The sequence below is a fragment of the Prionailurus bengalensis genome, chromosome C1, assembly GCF_016509475.1.
Source record: "Prionailurus bengalensis isolate Pbe53 chromosome C1, Fcat_Pben_1.1_paternal_pri, whole genome shotgun sequence".
In the NCBI taxonomy this organism is placed as follows: domain Eukaryota; kingdom Metazoa; phylum Chordata; class Mammalia; order Carnivora; family Felidae; genus Prionailurus; species Prionailurus bengalensis.
The window spans coordinates 17241006-17259511 of NC_057345.1; the positions used below are offsets into that span (position 1 = coordinate 17241006).

The 18506-nt window shown below is 34.9% G+C and overlaps 1 protein-coding gene across 6 annotated transcripts in view; it reads right to left on the minus strand.

Annotated features, from left to right (window-relative positions):
- Positions 1-9244: 9244 nt before the first annotated feature.
- Positions 9245-18506, minus strand: part of HNRNPR (heterogeneous nuclear ribonucleoprotein R) — a 32431-nt gene continuing 23169 nt past the window's right edge. For 3 of the 6 annotated variants that reach the window (XM_043574073.1, XM_043574072.1, XM_043574076.1), the window contains 4 exons: positions 17368-17573; positions 13397-13546; positions 10669-10790; positions 9245-10532 (listed from right to left, as the gene is read on the minus strand). In XM_043574073.1, the coding sequence (XP_043430008.1) occupies positions 9920-10532; positions 10669-10790; positions 13397-13546; positions 17368-17573 (1091 nt within the window). In that variant the 3' untranslated portion in view covers positions 9245-9919. Of the gene's footprint in view, positions 10533-10668; positions 10791-13396; positions 13547-17367; positions 17583-18506 lie in introns of all 6 variants that reach the window. The other 3 variants (XM_043574071.1, XM_043574070.1, XM_043574074.1) reach the window with 1 other exon arrangement.

Here is an 18506-nt window from a genome sequence, read left to right on the forward strand (position 1 = left end):
TGAAGCTGTTTAACAGACTCTTCTACCAAGTCCTTGAAAAATGCAGAAAGGGCTGAAAACAACTATTAGATGATGGGAATAAGCCATTCCAATATACCAATACTTTAAAAATGCCAAAATACTGGTATAGACAGACTCAAAAAGGAAAATAAATTTGGATTCTGTGAATAAAATACGTTGAAGTGAAATTTAAAATTTTCAAATAATTTGGAAAGTGGCACCTCTTTCTAAATCAAGTATAATTTTGATGAGGTGAAAAAAATGGCTTTCTCAGAGAACAAAATGCAATGATACTTTGGCCTAAATTTTTATAGATGAATGACAGATGAAAAACAAAACAAATGACAACTATCAACATAACACAGACATAAAAACACATTTTAAGCATCCACGTTAAGCTAGGACAAAACGATTTTAAATTCAAATTAGGCTGGCTTTATTTGAGGCGTAACTTTTTACAGGAGCCTTAAACTAAACATAAAATTGTTCATAAAAATATAAACTTTAAAGTAAACATAAAATTCAACATTTAATTCTGACCTCACATTATTTGGCCTATTTCCAACCTAGCAGTTAAGAACGTACACTTGGGAGTCTGGCAGAAAAGGGTTTTAATCCTGGTTTTGCCACTTCATAGACAGGTGAACCACTAGCTATATATAATAAATTCCTTAATCTCAATTGCTGAGTTGCTCATATGTAAAGTGGGGACAATACCACCTACCTTAAAGGGTTGTTGGTTACATAATATACAACGTCAAGCAATTCCTTAGCACAGTGCCTGGTATACAGTACTCACACCATAGTATGACTAACCCACCATAAGAAGAAAAAAGCTTGGCTAAGGAAAAGAAACAGCAGAGTATTTATTTTCTGTACTTCATCTGTATTTTTATTTTTCAAAATAAAATAAAGTTTGAGAGTCAAAAAGCCAATTATTTTGCCAAATTTATCAGGGACTACCTACCTTCTAGCCTCTCTTTATATAAAAACAGACATACCTGCCATTTCTATTCTTCACGAGCATTTCCCATCTGTTGATCTTAATCCATATAAACTGATTTTAAAGTCACCTTTAAGGATTTTCCTTAATCTGCTTTAGCTTTTCACTGCCCACTCTAGATTTACTTTGATCTAATTAGTGAATATTAACCATGTTTTTTCTTTCAAAGTTCTGAAATCTCAAGAAAAATAAAAACACACAGGTATTTTTTAGTAACCTATCAGCTTTCCCTTTCTGAGCTTTCAGAAGTTATTTTATCTTCCATGACTCTTGTAACACACTTCCTGATCTAATTCCTAAACAAACAGGCCATGACATGTCCTTAGCGACCTGATCTTTTTTGCTCTTTCCTATTGTTATTTTCCATTAATTGTTTAAAACTTTATTAAAGCCTGTTTTTCTAAACTCCTTTCATTTTCTTGCAAACTATGCTCCTAAACTTTCCTCTGGATCTTGAACACTATTAATATATGTGGTGGCCTTTCCCAAAGTTTTAAATTTCCAACTGGACCAACCAGATCCTGCAAACCACTGCAAGTATCTATTGCTGGTATCTTTTCTACTAAGGTCCACTCTGAATCCCCAGAGGGGTGTGAGATAATCTATTACTCAAAGTGTAGTCAGGGACACTGGCATCACCTAGAAGCATGTTAGAAATGCAAATTCCTACCCCACTGCAAATACACTGAATTATAATATGTATTTAAAAAAAAAAAATCCCCAGGGATTTCCACCCACACTGAAGTTTGAGAAATACTGTTGAATGATGAATTGGGACCTAAACAGTTTTTAACTTGAAAATTAAAATAATCACAAGCTTTTTCAATATTATTTTGACAAATGCAACAAACGGTCTCATTTATCTTTTTTCATATTTTGAAAAGTTAAATAGAAACGATGTTACAACTAACATACTTACTCATTACTTTAAAAGAAGTTTTAATAAAAATAGTAATTGTTGGTTGTATTTAGACAGATCAGATTTTTCCACACCAACTCTATGTAGGTTATACTTAAATATGATTAACCTGGTAAGGTTCTGCTTAACAGGAAGCATGGGAAGTTTCAATATGACCAGCCAATGTTAAACATGTTTGGTTAAACATCTAACCAAAAATATTTAGTTATATCATAACTTGCCAGAAATATACCCAAGTTGCTCTGACCACACCAATTCACCAAAATATATAAACCCCTTTATAATCAATAGGCTTAACAAAAACAATTTTTGATAATATTTTGATCAATATAAAACACAAATACTTCAAAATAACCACTTAGCTGACAAAAACAGTAATGGCTTTTTAAACAATATTCACTGCTGTTTGATCTACTTACATACAAACCCAGACAACGATACGTGCAGATTTAAAGGATTCCTGACTCAAGTATTGGAAGTATAGGCATGTTTTTGTCTCCAAATTCTATTCAACAGTGCTTGATTGATAGAGTATATGAAATCTTTGATAATGCAGTATTTTCATATTTAAGGAAATATGTTCCCTTTTACTGAAAATTTTCATATTTAAGGAAATATGTTCCCTTTTACTGAAAATTGAAGCTGAACTCCTTCCCGGCCCCCCCCCCCCCCCCGCCCCAATGTCACTATCCTTGACAATACAGGTCCTCACCTTTATCCTTGTAGAAAATAATTTTAAAGTGATCGAACCTGTTATTTTAAAGGCATGACTTGAGTTGTACGATTTTGTAACTAATTTTAAGCTCCTGCCCTCCTAATAAATGGCTAGGCAGACCTAAAAATCACCCTTTGGGAATTTTAGGTAAATAGTTGAATAAAACACTACTTTTGTTTCTTAGTTTTTGAGGAAATGCCTATACATGATTGAGTTCAGTCACAAATTTCAAGTGTAAGTCAATAGAAATGTGTTTTTCATAGCTATAGGCAGAAAATAGTCCCCTACGTGAATATAATACGCTCCACTGAAAATATCTAATAAAATCTAATTATTTCTAAAACATAAACTAAATAAATTCAGGGCTTTAGGTAGAGCCCAAAGATACCAAGAGCCTAAGCCTAAATCCATTGTCAAAAGCAAGGTCTCTTATTTTTGGAAAAAAACACACCATAAATCAGTAAGCTGCCGATCCTAACCCCAACTCTGTCAACATTCAAAGCGGCCCAAGTTTAAATATTCTTTTCTGTTAGAACATTCCTTCCTGTCTCAGTGAATGATCTGTTGATTTTGGACAAAAGGAAAACAAAAACAATAAAACAATAAAATCTTTCTGAAAAATACTGACCTAGAGGAAGTATTTTGTCTACTCTTCTTATATTAAAACAATAGGGCAATCACTTTTTTTCCCCCTCTATTAGCTCACATTTATTTAACAGTCTTCATTTCAAAGAAACAAGGCAGAATACTCCCTGTGAAGGGTTTCTCACTCAATTTGTTTATAGATCATTAGGTCTCTATCACTTTCCTCCTAGATCTTTTTTTGCTGTTACTGGTACGTATCTGCAGAAAAATGGCACATTATTTCAAGTAAATTTCCATCTGAGTTGCAAAATTTCTACCTCTTTTGGTAGAAAGAACTCATGAGAATAAGTACTGTATTAGGGCTCTCCTCAACAGAATGGGATCAGTATTAAAAGAGAAATCCTCGTATAAGTTTAAGAATTAGCTCTTGATATGGTACTTCTTGTATACTGGAGACATTTCCCAATGATGCATCTAAACCCTTCAACACAGCCTTCCTGAAATATTCCCTCACCACTTCTTCACCTGCTGACATGTTATGTCAAGGGGTCAAGAACACCAGGGGAATAAAATGCCTACTGAAAACACTGCGTTAAGTGTTTACTTTTGTCCACCTCTGTATGTTTTCTGGTATCATTTCCAAATGCCATAATTATATCAGAAAAAGTTAGTGGCAGCCTGTTATGCCAAAGCCAACATTCCCATCTTACACCTGTAGACCCAGGTCTAACCCCCCAGTAAAGCTACTTCCTGACACTTTCATAACCCCCTCAATTTCGGCCCTTTTATTTTTACTTCTTCCCACTCCTTCACTACCTTCCTTCAAAAGGTGCCCAATATCTAGTACTGAATCTGAAGACAGGAACTCCATTTGACCACAAAAGTCTCAATTATAGAAATACTGAATCTGTTTTCCACAATTGAAATCAGCACGCCCCACCCAAAATCACCAACACAACATTTTGAACATGTTAGATTTTATTAAGAATATTTAACATTGTACAAATATTCCAATACAGTTATGGTACCTGAACACTGTACCAAAAGCACGATTTTTATTAAACTGATTAAGTGGTCTTGCAAATGGTCCTATTTTGATATTCTCATATTACTGTGTGCATATAGCAATGTAGTGTCTGCAGGAGCTTTCAGCTCAATTATATAAATAGCCTTATAACATAGTACTAAACATCTTAATTGGATTCATTAAAGTACAATTCTACCTATGTTACTGAACAAGCTAGAAAAGTCCCTTTTGTCCAACCATCATAGATGAGAAATCAAGAAAAGTAATGTTCACAGGATCCTAACAAAGTTACTACATAAAATGAAAGCCCTTGTTTATATTTGAGGAATTTAAGTCTTCTCCCGTAATGTCTACTTTTCTGACCCCACGAAATGTGTTTTACTGTTAGTATATAAAAGCTAACTAGAGTTTGTACTGCGTTTTCCTTAACTTAGATGAACCCCTCAGAATTACTTGAGTGTTCCTACTACTTACTATAACAAGTTTTCCAAAGAGCACCATTATTAGTGCAATCTCTATCTTTTCTATCACCGATACACACATATAATATGTCAAAAGAGAAACAAGTACCTCAACAAAATAATGCAATTGCTGCAATTTTTAAAGTACAATTTCATTGTAGCGATTTACAGGTAATCTATAGCAAGCTTACAGACAAGATTTCAGGACACTAGAACGTTTAACATACATCTAAGAGATTCTTCCTAGACTGATACACTCAACTGAGAAAGAAGGCGTAAGAATATTAGGGAGGTTCTTCAGGCATGAATAATTACTTTTAATCAGACATATTACAATTATTTTTTATGGGTTATGGTCAGAAATGCTTAGTTATTAAAGGTAATTTCCTTAATTTATACTTTACTATCATGGAATCCTCCATTATGAGAGATTTTAATCTTAAGTAATCATCTAAAAACGGACTCCTAAATTCTACCAGTGTCTACTAATCCCAGCAGCTGTCCTGGGTTTCAGACAAAACACAGTTGTTGACAGATCTGTGGTTTCACTCTGTTCAAGGTCCTAGTATTTTAGCTATGTAATTTCCTCTTGACCCAAAGTCATTATATCAAATGTATCTTTAAAACAAGCCCTCTGCCGTTTATGAAACTGCTAGAACTTTTAAGTTTCATTTTACAATGTTAAAATTTTCTGGAAGATTTAAAAGTAATTTCTCCTAATGCTTATTAAACCCACCATTCTATCAACACCTTCCTACTTTTACTAAAATTAGCGTGCAATAAACATCTCTTAAGATGAACTATGTGTTAAGTTACCCAATAAAAATGCAAACATAATAAAGATATTAGAGGGATTGAAATCACAGTAAAATAAAAGCAAATTTATTGTCTAAGAGACTTTAGAGTCTATCTTGTAAGGTGTCTATTTCGATCACTTAAAATATACCCTGAGTATTTCATTACTTCATACTTGCAGGCCTTTCCTGCTAAACTATAATTTGACAATACAAAGTATGAAGTACTTATTATATGTTCCTATTAAGAACAAAATTATTTAATATTATGTCTTATTTGTCTACAAGGCCAACATAAATGCCCACTTATAAAATATGGGCATCCTCCCACACTTAATGCCCCACTACTGATAAAAAAAAAATAGGAAAAAAAAATTTCTTACCAACAATTCCACTGGTTATCGTCCCCAGCGAACCCCACCTAGCAAGTCGACATCATGACATGTCAGGTCAGGGCAGCCTCAACCTCGCTTCCCTGATAGTCAGGTGATAAAAGGAAGGAGTTAAAACAGGAAAAGTACACTTGCAGATTTCTGGATAACATCTGAAAATGGTTAAAAAACAAAAACAAAACAAAAAACCCAGAGCTTCTGGTAACCTCTAAATAAAAAATACGTATGTATATATATTTAAAAAGAAAAAAAAACTATTCTAGAAAGATTAACAGTAACTACACTTTAAATTAAATACAAATATTAATTACTGACTAATACATTAAATATGCAGTACTTTTAAGGCTTGGTGTTTGCATTTCAAAAATCAAAACTAATCACAAACTTCTAGTGCAAAAGTAAACATGCTTGGTTAGTGGATTTGTCATTCTGAATTCTCTAGTCAGTCACCCAATCCCCAGGCTTACTCAGAACTAAGTTAACAGAAGCTCCCATTCTTAGAGAAACATAAACACACTTATAAATCCAGTGCACTCTTTCTATAAGGCTTTTTCTTAGCTGCTCACTTAAGAAATGCCACACGGTAAGGGACAAAACTAACATTAAAATTTCTTCCACATACTTCAGTTGGTTTTCTTTAAGAATACTGGATAGCTCAATGTAACAAAATCCTCTTTGGAAAATCAAAACTGCAAATTTTACCATATGTAAAAGTCTTTATAATTGACAAATAATAGCCTTATAGCAAGTATTTACTGGAAGGGTTTTGGTTTTTACAAATAATACACAATTAATAAAACATAGGTATGATTATCCAAATGGGCAGGAGGCAAATGATGTAATGAGTTTCAAGAATATTATGTGGCTTTATGCTAGGAATGGAATTTTAGGTCTCTTCTCTTTTGGAATTTAAAACAGAATTTATTTTGATGCATGCTGTTCTTTTTAAAAAGAGGGTTCACCTCCTAAGTCAGATTTCAAAGTCAAATGAGACAAAAATTGTCTACTAGCAGAAAGCATTGGGCTTTCTTATGCAGAATAACCCCAGTAACTAAGAAAACTGAAAAACAATTATGCTGAACTTTCGCTTAAAAAACTACAGAACCATAGTAACTCAATTTCCATATCAATTGATCAAATAAACTTGGATTTATTAGAAATCTGGCAACTTATTAGAACTTTTTTGCTTTTAAAAAATTAAAACACCATCATATAAATACATACATTTAAGCAACTGCTATAAATGAGTGATCAAATAAAAATTAGCATTCCATTATGGGGAAGGGGTATATTTATGTCAGTCTCAGGAGGGTACCTATGAAGAGGTTGGCCTCAATATGAAATAAATAGATTTCCCAACGCACATTACTGCAGCAGGCTCATAAGTAAAAGCAAATGAATTAGGTTGGGGAACAAAAAAGATGGCACAAGAGCAGGAAATGAAATTTCCCAGAACTCATTAAAAAAATTCATTAAAATAAAACACCTAATGAAAATCTAAAACAAAGACCTCCTCAATGGACGTATTTGAGGTTTATAGATTAGATGGTTAGATTTATTTCTGTGAAAAGTTAAGCTCTTAATCGATTTTCTCTGCTGCTACTGCAATAGTTTACAAGACATCAACAAGGGAAAAAGCTCTAAAATGAGATTTAATGCTCAAAAAGTTGTGTTTTTCTATTGAATAAAATAGCTACAAAAACCCTATAAAGCAATATTAGAGGGACAACTCAGGCATATTTTAATAGATGAGAGTAAAATATTATTTGCAATTAAAGGAAAGGATTTTGACATGGGACCCAAATTTTATTTAGTCTTATGTTTTTGCTAGGGTTTATATTTTAGGATGGGTAGGGGAAGCAAAATAAATTAATCTGTTTCAGAATCACTGTTTTTCCCATTCCTAATTTTCTTCATAGCGACTTTGTAGCTGGTAACATCAAATTTTTAAAAAATACAAACAATTCAAGTTTTACTTGTAAATGCTTTCTTCTTTCCAAGAAAATTCAGGATTATATTTAAGTCTAATTTAGGCTTATTGCTACAACTACAGATTGTATTTTCAAAGTTTAAAAGCAGCATTTAAAGAATGTTTGGTGTCTTTACTTGAATACATGGGCATAAGAAAAACAACTAGATCTAAGCTTTACCGAACAGATACCCATGTTAATTTGAAAATACAACAGACTATATAATTCCTTTATGAGTTTCCAAAAACAAAAGGAATATTAATAAGACCTATTAACTTACTGAATTATATAATAAGTGTACTTTTAAAGAGAAATGAGATACAGACTTTCATCAGTAAGTATTCTCTTATTTGAAGTCAAAAGAGAAGCCATGAAACCCAAAATATGACCTAAGCACATTCATATTAAGGGGCTTATGATTTTGAAATTTACTACTGCTGTCACAAAAGACACCAAACAGGAACAAAACACATAGTAAAGGTGTGTCCATTTTAATTAATTATTCTCTAATGGCTTATTTTTATAATTTAACGACATTTTAGACCCACCTAAGAATAAAACATAAGGGTAAATTTTATGGTAATTTGAAAGTGATCCAGACTTTTCTGCACTGTCAAGTTGGGATTCTTTTGTTCCTCTTATTCTCAAGTAAAACTGCCATTGCAATAATTCAGAATTTCTAAAGGAAACGGGGAAATAGGTGTTATAACTCGGCCAATAAAAACTTTAGCCAGGAGGGTAGTAAAAAAAAATAAAATAAAAGTAAGAGGTACTAACAGAAAGTCAGAAGTGGGTATTTTTAAGCCTCTCTTAAAAGGCATGAGTGCTTCTCAAAGCAAATTTACAATTGGAAATTATATTCCTAAACCAGTAACTGAAGTGATAGTCACAATCATGTACGCTAAAATTGATGTTTAGTCCGCAGTGCAATTGACGCCACAGTACTAACATTTTTTCCTGTTATACATTCACTTATCCAGCAAGTAAGTTCTTCAGGCAACAAATTATCCTTTATAGAAAGAATGTGGGTCAAAATAAATTGCAGTCTGCTTCCCCAGCCCCATTTTTATTTAACGCAAATTATCCAATGCCTGCAAGAATGTTCAAAAGCCTTTGAACCTGTTTTTATAAAAATAAAGGATAAAATTTCAAAATTAGAAGAGACTATGAGAGAACACCAACCAATAAAGTGTTATTTGGAATAAATACTAGAATTTAGACTAATTCTCAGTCTGATAGCCACGGTACATATTGGAATAGACAAGAAATTTTGCATGAATTTGATCACTCACATAGGCAGTTATAATTTGAAAACAATATTCCTCGCAAGGATTACGAATAAAATAATGTTTTAGGACACAATTGAATTTGAAATAGGTAATGTTTTGAATAGATTTTTTAGTTTTATTGAAATCTTACATGAACAAGAAATTGGAAATACAATCACATCAAAGAACAAATTGTCACGGCTTTGACGTTTAAGCCAAACAAATTTTGTAGGGCAGATTTCAAAAAGGTGTGAAGTTATAACAATTTAAAAACACAGTTAACCTACTTCTAGGAATGCAAAACATACAATCATAGGTTATTTTCAATACAAGAAAACTTAAATTTGTTTGCTTTAATTTCTTAAAACTACTAAGACAAAGCACTAGCTTGTATTTTTATTTACAGCATACTCCATACTCCTATGTAATCTATCCCAAATCCAAAAAAAATGAAACTGTTCAAAACCAAAGGTTCTGCAAAATCATGATTTAACAGTGTGCTCAGCTTGTTTTTGAAACTAAAATGAAGCCTGAAACGATAAAAGCATTGTAACCCCCAGAATAAGGGAACTCTGCAAGCCCAATAATGTCCAAGAGCATTTATGAAAAGAGGAAAAAAATAAAAAGACTTGAGTATATATACAATAGTGATTTCTTCAGCCCAATACAAATGGCAGCAAACTGCTACTTAAAGATGAAACAGTTAAGCCAATTTTTTTTTTTTGAAGAATGTAGATCTAGAGCCAATCGGATCTTGCCAATATCATTTTCAAGCCCTCACTTGTCTATTTCCACTGTTGCCCATAAGTATCCTGATAAAATTCCTGGTTGTCATTATTGTAACCATAGTTACCAGAATAGTCACCACCTTGTTGAAGCGGCTGCTGAGCGATGGGTTGGGAACCCCAGTTCTGTTGGTTGTTGGTCTGACGGCGCTTGGAATCAGGTTGGTTGTACCCATCTGCCTTTCTCTTGCCTCCTACATTGCCCCCACGATTGCCCCGAGATCCACGGGAACCACGGCCTCTCTGCTGTTGTGCAGGACCCCCTCTGCCACCCCTAGAGCCTCTTGGTGGTCCCAAAGGTGCCCCCCTCTGTGAATAGCCAGCTCTACCTCTTGGAGGTGGTGCTCCCCGCCCCCTTGGTGGTGGTGGAGCACCTCGCCCTCCCCTTCCTCCTCCTCTTCCTCTTACTGCATAGCCATCATCATAGCCGTAGTAGGGATCTTCATAGCCTCCACGATAGTCGTGATAATCATAACCATAGTAATCATCATAGTAATCTTCATAGCCATAGTAATCTGGAGGGTAGCCATATCCACCTCTCCCCCCACCACGACCCCGACCTCTAATTGGAGGTGGCATACGAGGAGGAGGGTGATAGTAATAATCTTCATACCTAGCAACGGAAGGAAGGGAGAAAATAAAAAAACAATTAGCTTACATCAAGACCAATCCTAAATTTTTTATTAACTTGATCTCTATTACCAAGTTATTCCTTGTTCAGAGATGTATTTATTAAAATGCAGACTCACGCAGTGCTTCTGGAAGCCTGTCTAGCAGCTTGGCGCTCTTTCCTTTTCTTGTCTGGTGGCTTGGCTAAGACTATTTCAATTTCTTCCCCTTCTATTTCTTTGCCATTCATTTCATCCATGGCCTATACAAAATTACAAAAACAAGTTTATGTTGCAAGTAAACTAGTACTTTAAAACATAATTACAAAAACATGTCTGTGCCACTTAATACAATTAATAAGCAATTTATTTCACAACTATCTTAACTGGCAAAAGAATGTGGGTGGCTCAGTCGGTTAAGTGTCTGACTTCAGCTCAGGTCATGATCTCATGGTTTGTGAGTTCAAGCCCTGCATCAGGCTCTACAATGACAGCCTTCTTAGGATTCTCTCTCTCCCTGTTCCTTTGCCCTCACTCCGCCCCCCTGCCAAATTATACTGAAAACAAACTTGATGTCCTACTATTATATTTAAAAAGGTAAAGGGGCTTCGAGGGCTGCCTATCACTGCTCCTTAATTCTAAATAACTAACCCCTCCAAGTTGAGCCATACCAAAGAAGCAAATCCACATCTGGGAAAAGCACCAGTATTAACACAAACTTTTCAGGATTCAAATTTTTAAATAAAAAACATGGCATTCAACATGTAAATCTGAAACTACTCTTCCATAAAAATCTTAAAGATATTAAAGACAAATGACGTTACTGAATGCGGTTGTCAATTAAACGGAACAAGATACTGACCAAAAATTGCCTAGGTTTCCCCCACAACACTTCACCTAAAACATACTTCCCCTGAACAGTTAAGAGCACAGAGGCCAGAACAGGCGTGGACTAATGAAGACTCAAGTACTCACCTGGGAAGTAGTAACCATAAGTATTCTATGCTCTGTCCTTTATCTACGCTGTTCCACCTAACAGCCTCTGCCATACATCAAAGTTCAAGTAACTCAGTAACAAGGTATCACCTCCTCACCACAGCTTTTCTGTTTTCTTACACAACCTTTTCTTCTCTGAACAGAATAAAATGCTCTATCTATAAGGAGCATTCAGTGATAAAAAGTATCTGAACAAAGACTAAATCAGTCCTCCTCTACAAGCTAATTTCTCCCCTTTACCACATTAGCTTTTGGCTCCTTCACCTAAAGCAACTAAGTCAAGTCTACAAAAGCTTCCCAGATGCTGATAAATTTTGTAATGTGGCAAACCACCCAATCAATTTTTATGATTATTTTTAATTAGAGGCAACTATTTATTTAATAAAGACTGAATGAAAATGAGTGTTTAGAAGGTATAAATTTATGTTATCCGTTTCATACCTTTGGCAGTTTCAGAAACCAAGCATTAGATTCTGTACTAAACTGTGAATTTGATAAGCAGTGCTATCTCATTAATTAGTTTCCATCAAAAAGCAAACCAACAGGGGCGCCTGGGTGGCTCAGTTGGTTGAGCATCCAACCTCGGGTCAGGTCACAACCTCACAATTTGTGAGTTCAAGCCCTGCACGGGTCTCTCTGCTGTCAGCACAGAACCAGCTTCAGATCCTCTGTCCCTCCTCTCTCTGCCCCTCCTCTGTTCACGTGATCTCTCTCAAAAATAAACAAACATAAAAAAAAAAAGCAGCAAACTAATAAATTCTAACGAGTCAAAGATTCTATAAGGCACACTTTAAAGCAGTACACCCTAGGCAGGAAACAAAAACTGCTCAAATTAGAGGTGGCACCACTCCACCAACAGAACATGTAGGAAAAGAACTAAGCCTGAATGAGTCACTGAGGATTTTGAACGTAATTCCCCAAATACATAAAAATCTTTTTTAGTGTTTTGTCTTCTTTCCCCCACTAGGAAAGGCAAGAGGAACAAGAAACTAGAAATTTTACACATTAAAAATGATACTGATCCATTATGAGAGAAAAACAGCAGAGTATTCAGCTTTGATGTCATAGCCACCACACGAAACTACTTTTTTCACCATTTTCATTACTATCATCAAATCAACTATTACATGCAAGAAATATCTCTAACAACTACTGAAACCAGCAAAAGCAGTTAATACTATTAGAATTCTAAAATGACTGAAGAAAGGCAAGACTAAAGGGGTGCCTGGGTGGTTCAGTCAGTTAAGCGTCTGACTTCAGCTCAGGTGATGATCTCACAGTTTGTGAATTCCAGCCCTGTGCTGGGCTCTGTGCTGACAGCTTAGAGCCTGGAGCCTGCTTGGGATTCTGGGTCTCTCTCTGTGTTCCTCCCCCACTTATAATCTGTCTCTTTCTCTCAAAATAAATAAACATTAAGAAAAAAAAAAAAAGGAACTAACCATTCTCTCAGAACACATCTGCTGAATTAAATATGCTGTACTGTGTGTGAAGTCATGTACAAGGCTCAGGTTCCTTCATAAATCCACAGAGTAGTTATAGTACATTCATTACCTGTTTTACCATTTACAACAGCTAATTAATACACCTTGTAATATTTCCAAGGCATCACGCTATCAAACCCTAGGTTTACAAAAACAATACAGAGATTAAAAATACTTGCCTGAAATCACAAACCCAGTTAGTAATAATCAGGCTTTGAAATATGAAGTCTTACCTGTTAAACTATTACCACTTCAGATAATTAAAAGATAGTTCCAGAGCTCGGCAAAAGCTGAAAACCAATTTTATTTCAGTTTTTAAAGTCATTTTATGGGCTTAGCAAGTTTCAACAACAAAATTCGAATATCAAGATGCAAAATTTCAAAATCTCTACCTTAACAGCTGCTCCTCTGTCTTCAAAATGAACGAATGCATAATCTTTCAACTTCTTCACTCTTTCGAGTTTTCCAAATTCAGAAAATGACTTTTCCAATATTTCTTCTGTCACTGTAGTAGCCAAGTTTCTCACAAATAAAACTTTCACCTAATACAACAAATACACAAAATTGGCACTGGCTACTTAATTTTAGCTGAAGTCTTACACTAAAAGTATTTCTTCCTATCCTCATGGCAACCTTGCCTTTTCAAAAACATTAAATATTAAAAGTACATCACAGAAAGTATGAAAACTACCAAGAAAATTATTGTCAGTTACCAATTTATATAGATTATTGGGTCCTTCTCTTGCCCTGCCATTAAAATCCCTAACACTGTGAACAGAACCCTCAAGGAACCAACACATAATTGCTAGGTTGATTCAAGAATTTAACATCGTCCCTCAACACCCTCTAAAACAGTATGTTTTGGGGCTTTCCCCCCTAGAACTGAGTGAGCAGATTCCAAAGTTCATATGAAAAAATAAACAAGAAATAGGGGGGAAAAAAAGAACAAAAGAACAAAATTTAGAGACTAGCCCTACCACATATAACAAATTATAACTCTTAAATCACTGAAACAGTCTAGTGTTCATCTGGGTAAAAATAAAAGTTGGGGGGGCGCCTGACTGGCTCAGTGGAACATGCAACTGCTGATCTCAGGATTATAAGTTCACGCCACATGCTGGGTGTAAAGTTACTTAAAAATAAAAACTTAACAAAAAAAAGTTGGATTTATACCTCACACTATATATACCAGGATAAACCCCAAATAGATCAAAAACTTCCAAAGGGGTGGACAGGGGTGGGGATGGGGAGAGACTGAAAAATATTAGAAGAAAATAAGGGTAATTCCTTTATGTAAACATTGCTCTAAGGAAGGCTCTGTGATTTAAAATCTATTACATAAAGGAGTGATAAAATTCAACTACTAGAAATAAGTGACTTTCATATGGCAAAAAATACCAGAAATGGAGCCAAAAGACAAATGACTTATATTAGAGTTCACCTTTCTTTTTTAGTATCAGAGCTCCAGGAAAAGGAAAAAAAAAAAAAAAAGCTCAATGGAAACAAAAAGATACGCATAATTCACAAATACATGGTTCATATAAAGAAACACAAATGGCCCTCAACATATTAAAAACTTAAGCCCATGCATAGGAAGAGAAGCAATCACAATGGTTTTGAGATATATCATTTACCAGACTGGCAAAATCCAAAATAAGATCATACACTATTTTAACAACGATGAGGAAAATGGGCCTCTTGTATTTTGCCGGTGCGTGAGTAAAACAGTACCAGGGGAATATAGCAGTATCTTAATAATTACAGATGCATTTACTCTTTGGCCCACAATTTTATCTCTGAGAATCTATTCTACAGGCATATGTGAACTTGTATCAACTAACAAGATACAAGCTCATTCATCATAGCATTGTAATAATAAAACAGTAGAAACAACCCAATGTCTAGTTGGCTGAACACAGCACAGTATAATCCACAGAATGGAACTATTATGTAACCATAAAAAATGAGGAAGAGTTCTAAGAGTAGATATGAAGAGACTAACAGGACACACTTTTGGCAAGACAATTTTTCCCTTTTTTCCAGCTCCGAAATAGGGATCCAACTTATAGTCGATGTGACATGCAAGCACTATGTCATAATTTAATTGGCAGCATTTAATAATTTTTTAGTGGTATGCATAATAATGGTATACTTCCTTAGAGCTGATGAAATAGGATAGTGAATAAAGCAAATATAGATCAGTGAATATAGTAGGTTACCTGTAACCATCATGTAAAGTCAGGAAAGAACCTCTAAAAGAATAAACCAGAGACTACTAAAACTGGGTGTGTATCAGGGACAGGGGATATGATAGATGGGATTAAGTAGAAGTGGGACTTCTTTGACTATACCTTTCTTCATAATTTTGATTTTTGAACTAAGGAACTGTATTACCTATTCAAAGAAAAAAATTAACACACTCACTGAGTAAGTTGTTACCTTAGATAAAGGGCTATATGAATAAAAATTATCTGAGGAAAGGTATTAATTCAAGGTGAAAAAACCTAACATCGTCCACTTTCATTCACCTCCACCCCCTTTATTTTTGCAGTGTTGTCACAGAGGTCAAACTCTATGTTATGCAGGCCTCTGTTGGTTTACTTTTCTAAAAAAAATTCAACATAGATCTTTTATTCTTTTTGGAGATGAAACCACAACATACTATATAAAAATTATTTGTTGAAACTTTGTTTAAAACGTTCCAAAGGAACAAAGTCCCTTTAAGAAAAATACATTTAGGCTCTTAGGTTTTGATTTATTATAAAACTGACCCAAGTTGACAAAATATCTTCAATGAATTACAACACTGATAGAATGAAGTAATACCAGAAGCTTTTACTCTTTAGGGTAGGACCCCCCTGGTGGAACTTAGAAAACAATAAAGAAATCAATATCATTCGATCAAATTTATTCAATAAGTATTATTCAAGTTTATTGAGGCCTCCCTTTCTTTCTGAAACTTGTTTATGACCTCGGAAGAATATTTCCTCGCATAAAATGTTGACGTTTTCTAACCCTACAGAAAAAAGTTTAGGATGAATTTCAATCTGAAAGGTTACAAGAGGTATGTGAAAAGTGTTGATGAGCAAATTACCAGCTACACTGACATTCTCTGGGAATTTTATTCACCTCTTATAATGTGTAGATATATCACACATTACACATGCTATTTTAAACACGTTTTTATAGAAAAGGTAATACAAACTATACTGTTTCTACAAGGCAGTCAAAGTTGTAAGGGTTCTTAAGAGACTTATCCAATTCCAGTAAAACAGAGAACATCCAAGTTCAGTAGCTTGCCCAAAGTCAAATTGCATTAGAATAAACAAATGGAATTAAAATGTTAGTAAAAAATAAAAATAAAAAATCAGAGCTATTTAAATTCCCCGTCCCTTCCTTAACACAAATCTATTCAAGAAATGGGAAAAAGATACTGAGCAGCACATCTGAAAGCCTCTGATTCATTTTCAATGGATCTTCTCTTAATCCAAAGAGGTCTGTGCCTACAAAAACTTGATCATACTAGTAAAAACTGGGGCTGGCTCTCCTTCAAACTAGTTAGAGTGAAGACTACTTGCTCAGAACCTGGAAAAAAAAAAAACCTTTAAAGAAAGACTTCTTAGTCTAAAAGAATTCAACCACTAATTTCTGGCCATCAAAGAGTTGCTGCCTTATTACCAAGAAGGGAAGAGACACACCAAAATACACAAAAACTCACTAGAACCAGCAGAGATGCCACTCTGATGTGTCCCTTCAATCCCTGGAGTCACCCAAAAGAAAGCCTAACCATCAGATCTCATGGCACCATTATTTACCAGGCAAAGATCGCAGCAATGCAAGTATAAGATTCAGGAGGAAAGCAAGGGCCTGCCACAGGACTTGCCATGCATATTTTGCCACTATCACGTAACAGCAAACATGGTAACCCTTTGTCTTTCTTCTTGGAGACAATACTCTAAGGGAGCTTGACCATTAAATGAAAAAAGTCATAGTATGGTCAATGAAGATTACAATTCATAATCTCCAAAACATTACTTTATTCAACAAGTCCTGGTCTTTTATAAACCTCTGTATCCCTCCTAGTGCCTAGCACTAAACAAATTCTCAGTGTGTATGGAAATACTTAAAGGGATTTCATTTCAGTTCCTTTGCACATTTAATCTCTGGGAAAAGGGAGGATTAAAAGAAACTTCTGGATACCAAGACAGGATGTTAAGTTTGGTATTAAAGCAGGTCCTTGCCTAAATAATTAAGATCAAGCGCTACAATCTATATTTATCATAAAACCTTTAAAAATTGAGCTTTATTCTAAGTACAAAATTTAAATGATAATCTCACCCCCATCCCAAGCAACTGCATTTACCTTAGCCATGACTTCTGGATCTGGTTCTTCCACAGGGTCAGCCCATTCAACTGTAACTACATTTCCCCATACTTTTACTTTTCCACTCATCAGCCGGCGTCTGGCTTGTGCTGCTGACTTGTGATCCTCATATTCAAGGAAGCAGAACCCCCGATTCTTCTTTTTGTCATCGGGTTGATGATAGAGAATAACGTCCACCAAACCCTCTGTTAAACCAACAGCCAGATATATAAGCCAAAAGCATCCACCACACATCTAGCGATTAGGCAGACCTAAATCCATTTGCCGAAGAGCAAAAAATATTGAAGAAGCCTCAAAAGGGTTCCCTAATTACCTAGTACACAATTAAATCAGCATTGTTAGATATGGGTTTTGACACAGTATTTTATGTTCCCTTTTAATTTTTCAGGGTCCTGAGGGTACAGCCATAAACAACAGGTCCAACCACTGTATGCTGACGTATAACATTCTATAGTGTTGGAGTGTTTGATATAACATGACCTTGTAATTTATGAAAACACTACCAAGGAACTTAAAACCCAAATTATTAACATAAACCCAAGAGAACTTACATGCCACAAATACTCATTACCAAAAATCATCCTTGGATCTAACTTAAAAATTAAGGTTTTTGCCAAGAATGAAAATGACTGCTAAATATTACTGTCTTGTGTTCTCATCTTTCCACATATGTTCTTTCTAGGTAGTATCGGCTACTTTGTACTTTTAAAAGCTATCTACATCCTTAAGAATGCTTAGGTTTTGGTTCTAGCCCAGACTTAAAGACATTTCAAATTTAACATGTCCAAAACCGCAGTCACCGCTCCCTAAATCTGTCTTCTCTACTTCTCTAACAAACAGTCCCATCTCCTGGTTCTCAAGACAGAAATTGAGGACTCATTCTTGATTTCTTCCTTTACCTCCTGTACTCCCCTACCCAATTCTGAGCCCATCTACCTCTTTCCACCTTCATGGCTATTATCCTAGTCCAATCTTCTATCTTAACTACCATGACAGCCTCAACTAATTAATTAGCTTCTCCTCTTAAGCCCCTCTAAACCATTATCCACATGGCAGCAGAGATAATATTCTATTAGCATGAAACAGACATTACTCCCTGCTTGAGACCTCCAAATACC